The 16,432-nt window shown below is 38.1% G+C and overlaps 4 protein-coding genes across 7 annotated transcripts; 3 read left to right on the plus strand and 1 right to left on the minus strand.

Moving 5' to 3' along the window:
• Positions 1–439: 439 nt before the first annotated feature.
• On the plus strand, positions 440–2,357 carry LOC111483239 (1-aminocyclopropane-1-carboxylate synthase 9-like). Its single transcript, XM_023129384.1, has 4 exons — positions 440–637; positions 735–866; positions 946–1,106; positions 1,181–2,357. The coding sequence occupies exons 1-4, from the start codon at positions 491–493 to the stop codon at positions 2,166–2,168; spliced, it is 1,428 nt and encodes a 475-aa protein (XP_022985152.1). The 5' UTR covers positions 440–490; the 3' UTR covers positions 2,169–2,357.
• Positions 2,358–5,227: 2,870 nt separating this feature from the next.
• Positions 5,228–6,313, plus strand: LOC111495321 (transcription factor bHLH94-like). Of its 2 annotated transcripts, XM_023145424.1 has the most exons (4): positions 5,246–5,317; positions 5,426–5,583; positions 5,673–5,975; positions 6,109–6,313. In XM_023145424.1, exons 1-4 carry the CDS (start codon positions 5,269–5,271, stop codon positions 6,199–6,201), a joined length of 603 nt encoding a protein of 200 aa, XP_023001192.1. In that variant the 5' UTR covers positions 5,246–5,268; the 3' UTR covers positions 6,202–6,313. The 2 variants fall into 2 exon arrangements, with proteins under 2 accessions (XP_023001108.1, XP_023001192.1); XM_023145340.1 differs by having other exon boundaries at positions 5,228–5,583.
• A 324-nt stretch (positions 6,314–6,637) lies between these two features.
• Positions 6,638–9,665, plus strand: LOC111494876 (pentatricopeptide repeat-containing protein At3g49710-like). Of its 3 annotated transcripts, none has more exons than XR_002720263.1 (2): positions 6,638–9,297; positions 9,526–9,665. XR_002720263.1 is itself a non-coding variant. In XM_023144878.1 (1 exon), exon 1 carries the CDS (start codon positions 7,068–7,070, stop codon positions 9,225–9,227), a length of 2,160 nt encoding a protein of 719 aa, XP_023000646.1. In that variant the 5' UTR covers positions 6,638–7,067; the 3' UTR covers positions 9,228–9,448. The 3 variants fall into 3 exon arrangements, 1 of the variants encoding a protein (XP_023000646.1); XR_002720267.1 differs by having other exon boundaries at positions 9,560–9,665; XM_023144878.1 differs by lacking the exon at positions 9,526–9,665 and having other exon boundaries at positions 6,638–9,448.
• Positions 9,666–12,451: 2,786 nt separating this feature from the next.
• LOC111495235 (homeobox-leucine zipper protein HAT22-like) lies at positions 12,452–13,716 on the minus strand. Its single transcript, XM_023145225.1, has 3 exons — positions 13,233–13,716; positions 13,077–13,156; positions 12,452–12,971 (listed from the first exon to the last, which is right to left on the minus strand). Exons 1-3 carry the CDS (start codon positions 13,683–13,685, stop codon positions 12,686–12,688), a joined length of 819 nt encoding a protein of 272 aa, XP_023000993.1. The 5' UTR covers positions 13,686–13,716; the 3' UTR covers positions 12,452–12,685.
• Positions 13,717–16,432: the final 2,716 nt, after the last annotated feature.

Below are 16,432 nucleotides of genomic sequence, written 5' to 3' on the forward strand. Positions count from 1 at the left end.
ATGGGGGGTTTTCGGTGTGCTTTAGGCGTAGGAATAATAACACCCTTTGACAAACACACACTACTTTTGGCATCACTACAAGGCACACAGCAAATTGTTTTGAGTAGGAGAAAAACAAGACGTAATGGAGAGGCTTTTAGAATTGTGTAAAATGACCGACAATCAACGCGACGCTGCTTCTCCCACTCTCCCCTCACATGGCCCCACTCCCCTTCTACTACGCCTTTGACAAGATTTCATGTCGGTACGGGTCCTCCTTTGCCGCCGCTATCCACTTCAATTTCCCTTCTTATTTACCACACCTAAGGCTTGCAAAATAATACATCTCTTGAAGTGGACGCGGTGATTCCTTGGTGTATGCAAAACAGAGTATGCTTTTCCACGTCTCATTCCTTCCCAAAATCTCTATAAATACCTCATTCTCATTCCCTCTCTTCAAAACGCCTTCTTCAATTGTTTCAAAAACCATAACTCAGTTCTTGCCTTCTTCATGGGGATACTGTCTAGAAAGGCCACGTGCAACTCACATGGACAAGACTCCTCTTACTTTTTAGGCTGGGAGGAATATGACAAGAATCCATACGATGAGATTCTAAATCCTAAAGGCATTATCCAAATGGGTCTAGCAGAAAATCAGGTTGGTATTATCATTATTATTATTCTTACTACTACTCATCATATAATCATATAATGGCTTTAATTAAGCTTCGTTTTGCGTTAATTGAATGCCACAGCTATGTTTTGACCTGCTGGAGAGATGGCTAGAGGAGAACCCAGATGCCGCTGGCTTTAAAAGAGATGGGAAGTCCATTTTTAGAGAACTTGCGCTGTTTCAAGACTACAATGGCTTGCCTGCATTCAAAAAGGTACTGCCTTTTTGTTTTTTCATTTTTCAATACTATAATGTTCTTGTCGAAGGTGGATCTAATTCAATGCGCGTTTCAGGCATTGGCTGAGTTCATGTCGGAGATTAGAGGAAACAGAGTAACGTTCAATCCCGACCACATAGTACTCACTGCTGGTGCCACCTCTGCTAATGAGACACTTATGTTCTGCTTAGCTGAACCTGGCGACGCCTTTCTTCTGCCCACCCCCTACTATCCTGGGTACGTTTCCAGAACCAAATTGTAGTGTAATTCTCTACTCTTTGCAATGTCTTACGTTGTCATCATTTTTACAGATTCGACAGAGATTTGAAATGGAGAACTGGGATAGAGATTGTTCCCATCCATTGTTCCAGCTCCAATGGCTTCAGAATTACAGAGTCTGCCCTGTTAGAAGCCTACCAAAGCGCCCAAAGTCGTGACCTCAAGGTCAAAGGCGTGCTCGTCACTAACCCATCAAACCCATTAGGAACCACCATCACTACTCAAGAACTAAACCTTCTACTCCAATTCATTGCATCAAAAAATCTTCATCTAATCAGCGACGAGATCTACTCCGGCACGGTTTTCCGCAACCCGGGCTTCGTTAGCGTCATGGAAATTCTCAACCAAAACTATAAACACAATCATCAAATCCGTAAACAAGTTCATATTGTTTATAGTCTCTCGAAAGATCTCGGTCTACCGGGGTTTCGAGTCGGAGCGATTTATTCAAACGACGATGTAGTTGTGGCTGCAGCGACGAAAATGTCGAGTTTCGGATTGGTGTCTTCGCAAACTCAGTACCTTTTATCAGCTATGTTATCAGACAAGAAGTTTACTAAGAATTACATTAAGGAGAATCAAAAGAGGCTGGAAAAAAGACAGAAAATGCTGGTGAGAGGGCTGCAAAAGGCAGGGATTAAGTGCCATAAAGGGAATGCAGGGCTGTTTTGTTGGGTGGATATGAGGCATTTGCTTGGAGCCAATACTTTTGAATCAGAAATGGAGCTTTGGAGGAAGATTGTGTTCGAGGTGCGGTTGAACGTGTCGCCCGGACAGTCGTGCCATTGCTCCGAACCCGGTTGGTTCCGTGTTTGTTTTGCCAACATGTCCGAGGCAACGTTGGACCTTGCAATGCAGAGACTAAAGGCTTTTGTGGTTTACTCCACAGTAGCTACTAGTCCTACTACTACCACTACTACAAACCATCTCCCCACGAAGAGGAAGAACATGGTTAAGTGGGTTTTTCGGTTATCGTTTAACGATCGCGTTGTCAATCACACGAACGATAATTTGGGATAATCACCTCTTTGTATTTTTTTTTTTTACTTCTTCCTTGTGAGGAAGGAATTTCAATTTGTAGTATCATTTTTTCGAATGTGTAAAATACGTACGTGCACTCGGTCCCTTTATGGATTAGCAGTGGCGTCTGTAATCATCTCGATTTCGTATTAAACATTGAACCAATGCATTATTTATTCTATTTTTTTTTTTATATGAGATCCGACTCCAAAAGCGATTAGAACCGATGACTATACTATATACCCTTTAAAAAATTTGGAAGCACCGTCCTAAATCTAAACTCTATCTTGTTCAAAAGAAACACTAAATCTAAAAAAACATTAGAAGTCAACTTTCAATATTATTACGTGTGTGTGAACATCCATCCATCCATCTCGGTGAGAGTGGCAAGAGGGAGGGCGGGGTTTCGGCGGCATTAACGGCCAAGTTAACAAAAATGACCGACGCGTCTTCGAGTTATGATATGTCAAACGTAATTTGGCTTCCAAGAGTCCTCGTGTCTTGTCCTTAACAGTGTTTCATGTCTGCCTTTTCTTTGCAATGCCGAGGAGAAGTCTCCACTAATTTCCACCAACTTCGATAGATGAAAATGAAATGCTGGGTTACTTTGTTGACAAGTAAACCAAGTCCAACCAAATCTCCTTTTTTGTACACTTTTCATCTACACTTTTCCTGATTTCAGATTTTGCGTGTATGATTTGTAGCCATTGGTCGAAGAAAGTTTGAAGATTAATATAGTTTCTATGTTGCTAGAAGAAACGGGATTAGATGAGAAAAGTATATAAGATTTTTATGAGTCAGTTGAGTTGAGTTGAGACCGTACATATTTGATTCAAATATTGAATTAGCATTTTTAATATTCATGGGTTTCAGTTCGGTTTGATATTAGTCTTATAATTTTAAATATTAATATATTTGTCCAAGCTACTGGTAGGTGATATTGTTCTCTTTGAACTTTTCTTTTCGGACTTTCGCCCCTCAAGATTTTTAAAATGCGTATGTTAAAGAGAGATTTCCGCACACTTACGAAGAGTGTTTCGTTTTCCTCCCCAACCACCGTGGGTCTCACAATCCACTTTATTCGGAACCCCTTGTTCTCACAATTAATCTCCATACTACACATTTTCATGATCATCTTATATGTAGTAGTCTTTTTTAGTCATATGATCTTCAAGATCTCTCTCATTTAGATATGGTCTCACTTTATTCATATACCCCTCGCTCACTCGGGTGTCACATCAAAATTAAACGAAAAACAAAACGTAATGAGTAGATAAGAATGAGAAGGGCATGCAAGTGGAAGGAAAATTATGAGAAATGACAACAACATGAAGGGGAGGGGAGGGAAGGGAAGGGAGTTTTTAAGAGGGGCGGTATGGGAGGAAGGTGGACTTCAGGTGTGGGTTGGGTGGGAAGGACACGTGAAAGAGGGAACATAAAACGCCTGCACGAGGGAGGGGCTTCCCTTCTCCACCAACCTTGGTATGCCCCCATCCCATCTTGCTGCTTGTTTTCACAAGCTGAGGCCTGAGGCCCATGCTCTCATTTGAACCCCATTAACTCACTCATCTTCTTCATTCATAACTTTGTTTCTGTTGACCCATATGGTGTAAAATCTTGGCACAACCTCACATGCATTGTTGGCCCAACAAAGCTTTCCATTTCCCCATCTTCCACCCATGTGTGTCCTGGACCTGCTCGCACTTGGTCCCCCTTCACCATACTACCACTTATTTAGAGCTCACTTTGGGAAACTTGGTCCTGGTATTGGTCCTAGTCGTCGATGATAACTCTCATATCATCGACTTCAATGCTGTTCATAGCATCTAGATGCTGATGCTGATTCGAGATCTAATCATAAATGTAACAATGGAAAATCCAACCGAATAACAACTTGAAGAAGCATTACAACTTCTCATATTATATAGTAAATAAGATTCTTGGGTTGAGGCAAACGGGAATCTCTTGCAGAGATATTTCTATGTCGTTAGAATACACCAAAGAGATTTACAACAAAGATAGTGTTCTTGCTCTCTTATTAAAGGATTCTTCTCAACTTAAAAATACTTAATCCTTTTCGAGTGAATTTGACCTTCATTTCCTCGGTGCATATGCACAAAGAAACAAAGGGAAAGTGAACTATGCTCTAAAAGATCAAGAAAACAAGTGGGCTTGAAATAATGAAAGATTGAATAGTGAAATAGGTGATAAATAATGGCCATGCTCAACTTGGGCAGCCACCAATATTTGGGTACATCTAATTGCTCCAAAAAAATCCAAATCATATGACGAATCAAACACAATTTTTGTACACATTCATAACGCAATTGGGAGCTCAAGCTGATTGACGTCTTACTTGCCAAACCCTTCTATTATTGCTATGGAATTTGGCTCAATTATCTCTCTCTGGTTTCTTTCCAATTTTTGGTAAATAAGTAAGGCCACTTGATCAATTATTGCCTTCATATGTTGTATATTTTTTCCATACCATTTCTCAATCTCCTCAATCATTGTAGTAAACCACTATTTAACATTATCAAATATCTTAAAAGAAACTCGAGAGTGATGCATAAGTAAGTCTAGTTTAGTCAATATGAGATTGAGGCCAACACGAGTGCACTTGTTGATATGGATAGTAACTTTTAGTTCTTTTAAATCTTCTTATCCAGGTATCAGTTCATTCATATACCCCTATTTTACTCGAGTGTTACAAGTCAATTGTGATTGATTCATTCAAAGATATCACATCAATGAACCTACATAAAACTCTATTAAACCAATATGATATTTTATTAAAAAAAAAAAAAAAACCCATAGATTTGTTGAAGAATTGAAGGACGAAAAGAATTGCATCAAATAATTTGAATGCATCCCCTCACGTCAATAAAACACAAAGTATTAATTCATAAACAAACAAATAGTAAATTCAGTGTAGGACAAGAAAAATTATTTGATGAAGGCGTCTATATTAAATTTATATCTAATAACTTAGGAGACATGAAATTATTTGAATTTATTAAATCCAATGTCTAAGTATAAATATTCCCATTTATGACAAGAAGCTTTGTCCCTTCACTAAACTATTAAAAAAAAAAAAAAAATGGTGTTGGGTTTAGAATCGGCGGTGTTCCAAGAAGATAAGTTGATTGGTTGTGGATGGAAGAATGTGGAAGCAATGGAAGCAGGCGAAGTTGTTGGCGGAGGCTCCAGTGGGTTTGGTATGAATAAAGGATCTTGGTTGGTGGAGGGTGGGGTGGGGAAGCGATGGCGGGGGAGGGGGAAGATGGTGAAGAAGAGGGAGGAGATTGAGAAGCAAAGAATGGTACACATAGCTGTTGAACGCAATAGGAGAAAGCAAATGAATGAGTATCTGTGTGTGCTGAGATCCATGATGCCTTCTTCTTACACCCAAAGGGTAATCTCATCATATCCCATCATGCATTCTTCTTCTTCTTCTTCTTCTTCCATTGCATAATAATGATAAGAAGAGGTTTTAATTTGCAGGGAGATCAGGCGTCAATTGTGGGAGGAACCATCAAGTTCGTGAAGGAGTTAGAACAGCTTGTGCAGTGGTTAGAGGGAAAGAAGCAAAGGCATGAACGCATTTGTTATTCCGGCCAGGATTCAGGGGAATCGAAGGTGGAGGTGAGGGTGATAGAGAGCTACGCCAATATAAAAATGAGGGCGGAGAATCGGCCGAAACAGCTTCTAAAAGTGGCGCTGGAATTGCATTCTCTTCAACTTTTGATTCTTCACGTCAACGTCACTACCATTCGCCAAATGGTTTTTTATTGTTTCAGCGTCAAGGTAAAGAAGAGATATGAGTATTAAAAGCTTTTAGTTTGGCCTCAACCATTACTTTTTTCTAAATTTAACTTGGGACAGCATTGAATTTAAAATAATTTTGGTAATAGTTGATTCACTTATTTGAATATGGCAGATCGGAGATGAATGTGAACTGAACACTGTGGGTGAGATTACTGCAGCTGTGAATCAAATGTTCCAACGGATCCTTATGGAAAAGGGTGACTAGTTTCAATGCCAATACATAATTTTAATGTTATAGCCTTTTTATTTTTCTAAGTTTTAATCTCATTAATGTCCGTTCCGTTTTGCAACGTTCTAATCATGATTTCCAATATTAAGTGTTATTTTTATTTTTAATTTTACTATATTCTTTTTGATTTTATCTTATTTAGATATTAAAAAATATTTATTTTTAGTTTAACTCTATTAGTGGAAGATGTCACGATAAGTTTTTTTATTTTTATTTTTATGAGGATTGGATATATATATATATATATAGATATATATATATATAAAAGGGGAAGGAGGTAGAAGAAAAATAATAGAACATCTTATTTTACTTTTTTAAAAAAAGAAAAAAAAAAGAAAATAAATTTTTTTTAATAAAAAAACATTAATAATTAATTGGGAAGGGAGGGAGGAACGAAAAAATAAAGTAAATATTTTAAAGGAAAAAAATCAAACGAATATTTGTTTTTGAAAAACTAAAAGAATCTAAATACAAGTAATCAGAAATAAGGATAAAAGTATATTTTTTGTCGGAAGTAAAAATATATAAATTTAGTTTTATTTACGGTAAATCTTTCGCCCTCGCTCTTTTACCCTCTCCTATTCCTTACGCTAAGGACTCCAACGTAATTCTCTTGCAAATCTTTCCTTTCAAACTCGCAACTAGTTTGACAATGCGGTCGAACCTCCGGAACTGAATCGGCGGCACCTGAAACAGACGACGGCGGACCACTGCAGGTGAATAAAGTGCAGCCACGGGAAAATATACACTTCGTATTTTCAGGGAATTCCAAAATGCAAATGTAAGAGAAAATGGCATGCCGTTGCTTCGTTTTACTTGAGCTTTCACCATGAACACTGCAAATGCATCAATTCTCCGCCGTTCTCCAAAGCTTTCGGCACGTTCTGAAAACATGTATTGCCCAGAGAGACGTCCGTACTGGAAAGTCCCTTCATGCTCTCTATATCAAGTCCTTCGTCCCCGCATCCACATATATCTCCAACCACTTCATTCTTCTTTACTCCAAATGTCGCCGCCTCTCCGCTGCTCGTCGGGTCTTCGATCAGACCCAGGAATGCAATATCTTTTCCTTCAACGCTCTGATTTCTGCATATGCGAAAGAATCGTTTGTCGAAGTTGCACGCGAACTGTTTGATAAAATGTCCCAACCAGACCCTGTTTCGTATAACACTTTAATTGCTGCATATGCTCAACGTGGGGATGTTGAGTCTGCTTTTCAGTTGTTTGTGGAGATGAGAGAGGCCTTACTTGACATGGATGGGTTTACCCTTTCTGGTATAATTACCGCTTGTGGCGATGATGTTGCTTTGATTAGGCAGTTGCACGCACTGAGTGTTGTGGCTGGGTTTGATTGTTATGTGTCTGTTGGTAATGCACTCATTACATATTACAGCAAAAATCGGTTTTTGAATGAGGCCCAACGGATTTTTTATGGCATGGGTGAGGATAAAGATGAAGTCTCATGGAATTCGATGGTTGTGGCATATATGCAGCATCGAGAGGGGTCTAAGGCTCTTGAATTGTACATGGAAATGACTCTGAGGGGCTTGGTTGTTGACATGTTTACTTTAGCAAGCGTGTTGACGGCATTTACTAATGTGCAGGACTTATCAGGCGGGCTTCAGTTTCATGCCAAATTGATAAAGTCTGGCTACCATCAGAATTGTCATGTGGGTAGTGGTTTGATTGATTTGTATTCAAAATGTGGTGGTTCTATGCTGAGTTGTAGAAAAGTTTTTGATGAAATCTGCAAGCCGGATTTGGTTCTTTGGAATACAATGATTTCAGGATACTCTCTGTTTGAGGAGTTTTCTGATGAAGCTCTTGAATGTTTCCGGAGGTTGCAAGGTGTTGGCCACCTCCCTGACGATTGCAGCCTTGTTTGCGTAATCAGTGCCTGTGCGAATATGTCATCGCCCTCTCAAGGAAGACAAGTTCATGCATTAACTTTCAAATTGGACATCCCTTCTAATAGAATATCAGTGAACAATGCTCTGATTGCAATGTACTCAAAATGTGGAAATCTCAGGGATGCAAGGAGGTTATTCGATACAATGCCGGAACATAATACAGTATCTTTTAATTCAATGATTGCAGGTTATGCACAACATGGAATGGGGTTTCAGTCACTTAATCTTTTTCAGAGGATGCTGGAGATGGGCTTTACCCCAACAAAAATTACGTTTATTTCTGTACTTGCTGCCTGTGCGCACACAGGAAGAGTTCAGGATGGTAAGATTTACTTCAATATGATGAAGCAGAAGTTTGGCATTGAACCAGAAGCGGAGCACTTCTCATGCCTGATAGATCTTTTGGGTCGAGCAGGCAAGTTGAGTGAGGCAGAGAGGCTGATAGAGACGATCCCTTTTAACCCCGGTTCAATTCTTTGGTCTGCATTACTCGGAGCATGTCGAACACATGGGAACATGGAACTAGCAGCCAAAGCAGCAAACCATTTGCTTCAGCTGGAACCTTCAAATGCTGCACCTTATGTCATGCTGGCAAATATCTATGCTGACAATGGGAGATGGGAGGATGTCGGTAGCGTGAGGAAACTAATGCGAGACCGAGGCGTGAAGAAGAAACCCGGTTGTAGCTGGATTGAAGTGGATAGGAGAACACACATTTTTGTGGCTGAAGATACTTCTCACCCGATGATAAAGAAGATTCATGAATACTTGGAGGAGATGATGAGAAAGATAAAGAAAGCTGGATATGTTCCAGACGTGAGATCGATCTCAATAGTGACCGATGGAATAAGGAAAAGAGAGGAAGAGTTAAGGTTGGGGCATCATAGTGAGAAGTTAGCTGTTGCATTTGGTCTCATGTGTACTAGAGAAGGTGAGCCAATACTGGTAGTCAAGAATCTTAGGATATGTGTGGATTGCCACAATGCAATCAAATTTATATCTGCAGTTGTGAAGAGGGAGATTACTGTTAGAGATACCCACAGATTTCACTGCTTCAAGGACGGGCAATGCTCTTGTGGAGATTACTGGTGAAGTTTAATGGCATGGATGCTGCTTCAGATTAATGTTTTCAACTTGAACAGATTGATAAAAAGACGCCAAGGTTGTTTCTTGTCTCTCTTAACTGCCTTAATTTGTTTTTGGTTTCATTTGACTAGCATTTTATTATGTTATATAAATTTAAACTACAGTTGGAAATACCATTTACTTGTTGGGAGAAACTAACAAATTATAAAATAGTATATTGATCCTTTACAAGTAGTTTGTAACTACAACTAGTTCTAAATCAAATGTTATTTTTATCCCTAAATTTATCTTGAGCCTGTGATAGGCTATACTCTTAGTTCCTATGATTGGATTTGAAGGCCCAATGGGCTCATGGAGCTTCAACAAAAGCCATGTAACAATCCAAGCCCATCGTGCGATGTGTCAGCGAGGAAGCTGAACCCTGAAAGGGTGGACACGAGGTGGTGTGCCAGCAAGGATGCTGGTCCGCGAAGAGGGGTGGATTGGGGGTCTCACATCAATTGGAGAAGGGAATGAGTGCTAGTGAGGACGTTGGGCCCTGAAGGGGGTGGACACAAGGCGGTGTGCCAACAAGGACGCTAGGTTCCAAAAGGGGGTGGATTGGGGAGCCTAATCAATGGAGAAGGGAACGAGTGCCAGCGAGGACGTTGGGCCCCGAAGAGAGGTGAATTGTGAGGTCCCCCATCGGTTGAGGAGGAGAATGAAACATTATTTATAAGGGTGTAGAAACCTCTCCCTAGTAGATGTTAATGATTGTTGGTTTTAAGAAAGTCTAAAGAAAAGCCATGAGAGCTTATGCTTAAAGTTGACAATATCATATCATTGTGAGAGCTTATGCTTAAAGTTGACAATATCATACTATTGTGGAGATTTGTGATTCCTAACAGTAGACGCATTTTAAAAACCTTGTTAGGAAATCCAAAAGAGAAAACTCCAATAGGACAATACTTGTTAGCGATAGGTTTGGGCTGTTACAAGCCATATGCTCAAGTCTCTTTCCAACCTCTCCCCTTTGGTCCATGAATCCAATCCATAAATAGTTGATTTAAGCTTAAGTCTTGAAATTAAATTCCTTCCAAAAATGATAGAGATTTAAAATGGATTTGTTAATTGTTTGGAGAAAGTCCATGAATCCATTCATTCATGAACACAAATCCCTTCAAGGATCTCACATGACCAATAGAAGGCAATATGCCCAATTGTTGAAGACTTAAAAGCCAAAGTTGATATGGGTGTTAATGTTATTATTTGAACTGAAACTTCAATGGAACTCAGCCTAATGCCACTCGAACACTAACTTGTCAACGCAGACAACATGTAATGCACAAGATTGTGTGAATCTTGACTTTAGAAGAAGTCATTCCACTGAAGGAAGTTTAAGAGCCCCATTTATTAGAAGTCAACTCAACTTTGAAGAAGCCCATCCCCTCCTACCCAATACAAGTTAAAACTCAACCCTATAAAAGAATTATTAATAAAAATACAACTATTATTAGAAATATGATTAGTGACGAAAAACCAAAACCACGTGTGCAACTTGACAGGCCGACAAAGGTGCTTATACGAGACAAGTGTCCTGAACTTTCCTCTAAAAATAACAAAATATTTCCAGACATACGTAGAGAAACCCAGAAGAAGATATAGAATAAAACGTCCATAATTTAATAATTATTAAAGTAAGAAAAAGTGGTGAATAAATAAAGAACAAAGAACAAAGAACATAATGATTTGGTTGGTTTGCGTAGTTGAAATTCGTCAGATTGATGAGGAAAGGGAAGCTAATGGATGACTTTTCTTCGGTTTAGTTATTACAAAAAAAAAAAAAAAAAAAAGATAATCCAAATGACAAGGCTTTCAAGTCGCACTCTATTTGATCATCTTTACCCACCAAAGAAAATAAGAAAAAGTATTGGGGAGTTGTCTGTCTGTAATCCAAATGATGATGGTGATGACGATGGCGGCGGCGAGAGAATTGAAAAGGGGCCTGTGGGAGTTTCCAGGAAAGTGCCAACTTTTCCCGGAAAGTTTTAATTTTTATTGGTCCACACACACAGAGAGCCATGAATGATTCGTAGACTTTGTTGAGCTCTGTGTACACATATTAAAATGAAATAAAGGAGAAGGTTCTGAAATTGTCCACTCTAATCATGATAGCGTGCCTATAACGTATGCAAATACCAGTAACTTTTAGTGCCCTACCAGAACAAATTCTTAAATCAAACTAGATTCAAACATGATTATGGATTTCTATAGCTTTACCAATTCCTTTACAAAGATGATTGAACATACTCTAAGAGACATTCCATTGTTGCTTCATGACCTAATAATCATTATGCACTAGTGAACCCGTGTTTTGCTTTACGATTGAATCAAAGAGACTGTGCCCTCGAAGTTAATTAGGGAAGAATTAAAAAGGAAAGTAAAAATATTGTAGGGGTTTGTAGCGTAGGTGGGGCAAGGGTTATGGAGGGCCGTGGGTTTGAATATAAGGGTGTGTTCCATTATTGTTGAAGTGGGGAAGGAATAATAATACACATCAAATCTTCCCTTGTGGATATCCAGAGCACAAGGGAGGGGGTCTTATTTACCAAATTCTAATTCATAGTATTATAAAAAAAAAAAAAATATATCCAACGATTTAGACTTTGGTAAGCATCACGTGGGGTGTGACCTACCTGTTGGCTTAAAGCTTTGGCATCTCACGTGGTTGTGACCTTCTCAACCTATCTATTTTCAAAATTATTCCATCCATCCCTTTCCTATCCTTTATTATTCTTATTCTTATTATTGTTATTATCATGATTTCCATATTATTGAAATATCAGAAACCTATAATTGAATTCATATAAAACTATTTAAATAAAAATGTTTATGTAGAAACAAAAAGGAAGAAAATGAGAAAAAGAAAGTAGATTCCATGATATAAAACAAGAAAAAAAGAAAAAAAGAAAAAAGAAATGTATTATTATCATTGTATCATATTGACCAATGAAGCCAAAACGCACTAATAAAATAGCAAAAGTCATATCAATGTCATCCCTTGCGTAACACGTAGGCAGCCAATGAGATAGATAGATAGCCCCTTGCACCAACACCACCCAATAATTTTTCCCAATCCAACACACCATCCATCTTGTGTCATAGGATCGTCAATCGGTCGGTCGATCATACATAATTCAGTAAATAAGACATCAATTATCATTTTAAAAATCGATAAAAAAAAGAAATTACATTATATACCCACCCATCCTTAATTTCTAGATTTCTAGATAGAGTTTAAAATCTTTACAACCGATGATAATTTGATCTTAAGGGTAAGCTTGTACAAGGGTAGCTAATAGTTACACTAAATTTCTCCAATTTCTAAGCTAGCTACGGCGTTTTGAAGAAGAAGAAGAAGAAGGAGAAAAATATATGAGTATAGTGTTATTTTGTGTAGCTTGTAAATGGTGTACATTAATTTTCTAACATGCGGCTGAAGGATTGGAGAAGGGGTTGTAAAAGTGGGGCTTTGGAGCCATTGAAAATTTGGGTTTGGAAGCGCCATCGCCAACGCCAACGCCACCCACCCTTTCGCAGGATGGGCACATGGTTAACGTTGCTGCTGGCATGTGCATGTACAGCGGGTGTGCGAGCTTTAGCGCTTTCAATTCTTGAAGCTCCTTCTGTAGTCTTCTATTTTCGTTTGTCAACGTCTCGCAACATTTCTTCAAGAACTCACAGTCTACTTCTGTTTGTTTCATTTTTGTTCTGAAAAGCAAAAGAGAGAAGAAAGAAAGGTTGAGAGATGTAATGGATGATGTAGAGAAGTACTAGAATATTAAAATGGATTGAAATTGGGATGAACTCACTCACCGAGCTCTCCTATTTTGAAACCATACTTCCACTTGTCTTGGGCGTAGGTTTAGGTGTCTGGCTAAGGTTTGCTTTTGTTTCTGATGAAAAGAATGAGAGAATATGAATAAAAAGATTTATAGAATTGATTTAGTAGTGGTATATAGAGAAACTTACGGGGTTGAGAGTGCTATTTTGTTTGAAACTCTCTTCCAATAGCGCGGATTGTTGTTTAGAAAGCCTAAGCTTCTTCCTAGTATTACAACCATCTTCATCTTCATCACTAACTCTACAACAAACCCTCTCCAATTCAACTTCTTCACTGCTGAGGTCTCTCTCCCTTTTAATCCCACCGCCACCACCCCCGGAGAAGGAAGAACAAACAGCGCTGCTATGAGGGGAAGCTTGGCGATACAAATGATGATGAGGATGATGATGATGAGGAGGAGGAGGAGGAGGAGGATCAACATCGCCCGAAAATCCCAAAGTCAAAGCACAAGGCTCAAAATCAAGTGAAGTGGGATGGTTGTTGTTGTTGTTGTTCTTGAAGTTGTTAATAATTGGAGAAGCAGCTTCTGAGATCCCCAACCCCAAAACCAAGCTTGTTTGAGAAACATCATCCAAACCCATCTGGAGTTGATTTGTGTGGAAAAAGATGGAAGTTGTGCAGAACAACAAGCCAAAATGAAGGGTTTAAGAAGAGGAAAAAGGAGAGAGATGGGTGTGTTTGTGTTTGTGTTTGTGTTTGTGTGGGTGGGTGGGAATGATTATTAATCCAGAAGAAATTAAAGAACTCAGAAGACAAAAGAATCTCAAAGTAAAAGAAAAAAAAAAGAAAAAGAGTTATGAAATTAAAAGTCCGTTCTATCTCTATACATAGGTTGACCTTTGAAGCCCCACTTAGTTATTATCTTCACATTATTGAGGCAAAGAAAAGAAAAGAAAAGCAAAGAAAAGCAAAGAAAAGAAAATCCCCACAACTTTCCCTTTCCTGGTAGAATCCCTGAGTTCACATGGCAGTGGGGAACACATCAAGAAAGGATCATTCTTTCTTTCTTTATTTCTTTTATTGTTTGTGCTACACATTATATTTAACAATTACTACCACTTTTGAGTGTTGCTTCATAAATGTTTCCTCGTCTTCTTATTCACTTTCTCTTTAAAATGGGTTCAATTATATGCCCCAACTTTTCCTCTTCTTTCACTTATGTCCCAATATTAGCATCCATTCATTATTATTCTCATTTATAATTCACCTTCTACTTTATTATTACTTTTATCAATCATTCAAGCATTGATTTAATTAAACTCTCTTCCCTCTCCCCCAACGATAAATGACCACATGAACTGTCTCCCACTCCATACTCTTCCAACCCCATATGGTCGTGCAAACCATTCCCCTTTGCTTTGCTGCCCAAATCAAACACTGTTGCACCTATTTTCTTATGCGTTGCTTCGTTTGATGTTTGATTTTGGTGGGAAAATGGAAAAGAAGGGAAAGTAGAAACAGAGAGATGAGATTATGACACGAAGCACATCAGAGCTTTAATTCAAAAGATGAATAATTGATGAAAGAATGTGGAAGTTTGCCTCGACAGAAATTTTGGGTTGGGGGGCCATCCCATTGGGGAGTATTAGTGTTTATAATGCATGAAAAATAGGCAACTTTCAGCCAATGCTTTGTCGGCTACAAATAATGATGATGATGATATGACTTATCAGAAACTTAGGTCGCCCATAAAACACATTCACCTACAAATTATTCAAAACACTTCTAAATTATGTGTTTTGTTTTAACATTACCCTTGTTCTTTTAAAACCATTTGGAGGGAGACATTCTTTTTGAAAAAAAAGAAATCAATTTTTTTGAATGGTATCTCTAAAGTCTCAAAAGTTTCCAAAATACCTCTCGTTGTTTAGGAGCCACATGGTCATAGAGATGATCATCTCGGAGCATTTGTTTGACATTTGGGAAAAAATTCAAAGACCGAATAGGGCTACCATACTAAACATGAAGGGAGTTAGACTAGCAATTAAAAGAAAAATAAACTTAAGTAGAATGCTCAAGTTCTCTGGTCGACTTCATATGAGGCTAACACTTAGCATCCCTCTGTCCGTATCATCCTAGTCTAGCTCAAATTTGATCCTCATTTTATCCTAACCTTAAAAAGGTATATAAACACTCTTCTTCCCTACTCAAGCACTACAACTTATATGGTAACCACCACCCTAATATGCGAATTTCTCTTGTTTCGTAGACTATTCTTCTTCCTCAAATAAATTTTATCGTTGTTGTCACGTAAAGGTCAAATGTGTTACTCTATCCAAATGGGTTAGAAATGGTTTTACCAAAATGAATTTAATCACACACTTGAGTATTTTTTTTTGGTTGGGTTTTTATTAGGATTATTTTAGGGTAAGTTAGATGTCATAATACACACGTACTCATCCATTGTACACATGTCACAATTAATTATATAAAAAGGAACAGAGCAAAAGGAATAGAAATAGGGGGATTATATAATAACATACAATTTTTATTTTTTGGCAATGAGAATGACAAAAAGCAAGTATACAGGTGCCAACATTTGTGGACAAAAGCAATAATTATAATAATTATTGTTATTAAGGTGATAATAATAATAATAATAATGATGAAAGGCATCACTTTACACCGCTAAATTATGATTGCTGATTGAAAAAGAAATTAGAAGAAGAAAAGAAAATTGATTTGATTTTTCAACATTCCCCAAAAGGAATTTTAATTTAAAAAACTTATAAATTGAATAAAAATATATAAAGAATGTAGACTAATTGTAACCTCTAAAATAAAAAGAAAGGAAAAAAGAGACAAATATTGAAAAACTGGAAAGAGGGAGGAAGAAGGTGTGTGAAAGAGAGAGAGAGAAGGGGCCTACCAATGATTTGGCATGATGGGCATTTGATTCTATGGGGGCCATGAGGAGGAGGAGGAGGATGAAGAGAGGATTAAAGACATAGTTTTTAAAAAATATAATGTTGGTACAAAAGCGTAGGGCACGTGCCCTTTTGGAATAGGACATTGTCTCATTCTCCAGGTCTTAAATGGATTGCAAGCCCACACCCTCCCTACCTCTTTACCCCTATTGTTATTGTTATCTAATATCCTTAATTCCCGCCACCAAATCTAAGGATAAGGATATATCATCCTCTCATCGAGGGATGGTTCATTCACCTCTCCAATTAAAATGGTGTTAGAGCTAGACATGGGCAGTGTGTCACATTGGTTGGAGAGGAAAACAAAACATTTCTTATAAGGCTGTGGAGATCTCTCTCTAACAGATACATCTTGAAATCATGAGACCAACAACTATACGTAACAGACTAAAATGAAAAAT

Source organism: Cucurbita maxima, unplaced genomic scaffold (genome assembly GCF_002738345.1).
Source record: "Cucurbita maxima cultivar Rimu unplaced genomic scaffold, Cmax_1.0 Cma_Scf00001, whole genome shotgun sequence".
Taxonomy (NCBI): domain Eukaryota; kingdom Viridiplantae; phylum Streptophyta; class Magnoliopsida; order Cucurbitales; family Cucurbitaceae; genus Cucurbita; species Cucurbita maxima.

Coding starts and splice junctions, on each gene's coding strand:
- LOC111495321 (XM_023145340.1), top strand. CDS start 5,269: ATGGTGTTGGGTTTAGAATCGGCGGTGTTCCAAGAAGATAAGTTGATT. Junction 5,584..5,672: donor CTTCTTCTTACACCCAAAGG/GTAATCTCATCA, acceptor TTTAATTTGCAG/GGAGATCAGGCGTCAATTGT. Junction 5,976..6,108: donor TTTATTGTTTCAGCGTCAAG/GTAAAGAAGAGA, acceptor TGAATATGGCAG/ATCGGAGATGAATGTGAACT.
- LOC111494876 (XM_023144878.1), top strand. CDS start 7,068: ATGCATCAATTCTCCGCCGTTCTCCAAAGCTTTCGGCACGTTCTGAAA.
- LOC111483239 (XM_023129384.1), top strand. CDS start 491: ATGGGGATACTGTCTAGAAAGGCCACGTGCAACTCACATGGACAAGAC. Junction 638..734: donor TGGGTCTAGCAGAAAATCAG/GTTGGTATTATC, acceptor TGAATGCCACAG/CTATGTTTTGACCTGCTGGA. Junction 867..945: donor GCTTGCCTGCATTCAAAAAG/GTACTGCCTTTT, acceptor TGCGCGTTTCAG/GCATTGGCTGAGTTCATGTC.
- LOC111495235 (XM_023145225.1), bottom strand. CDS start 13,685: ATGGGTTTGGATGATGTTTCTCAAACAAGCTTGGTTTTGGGGTTGGGG. Junction 13,157..13,232: donor AAAATAGCACTCTCAACCCC/GTAAGTTTCTCT, acceptor TCTTTTCATCAG/AAACAAAAGCAAACCTTAGC. Junction 12,972..13,076: donor TTTCAAAATAGGAGAGCTCG/GTGAGTGAGTTC, acceptor TTTGCTTTTCAG/AACAAAAATGAAACAAACAG.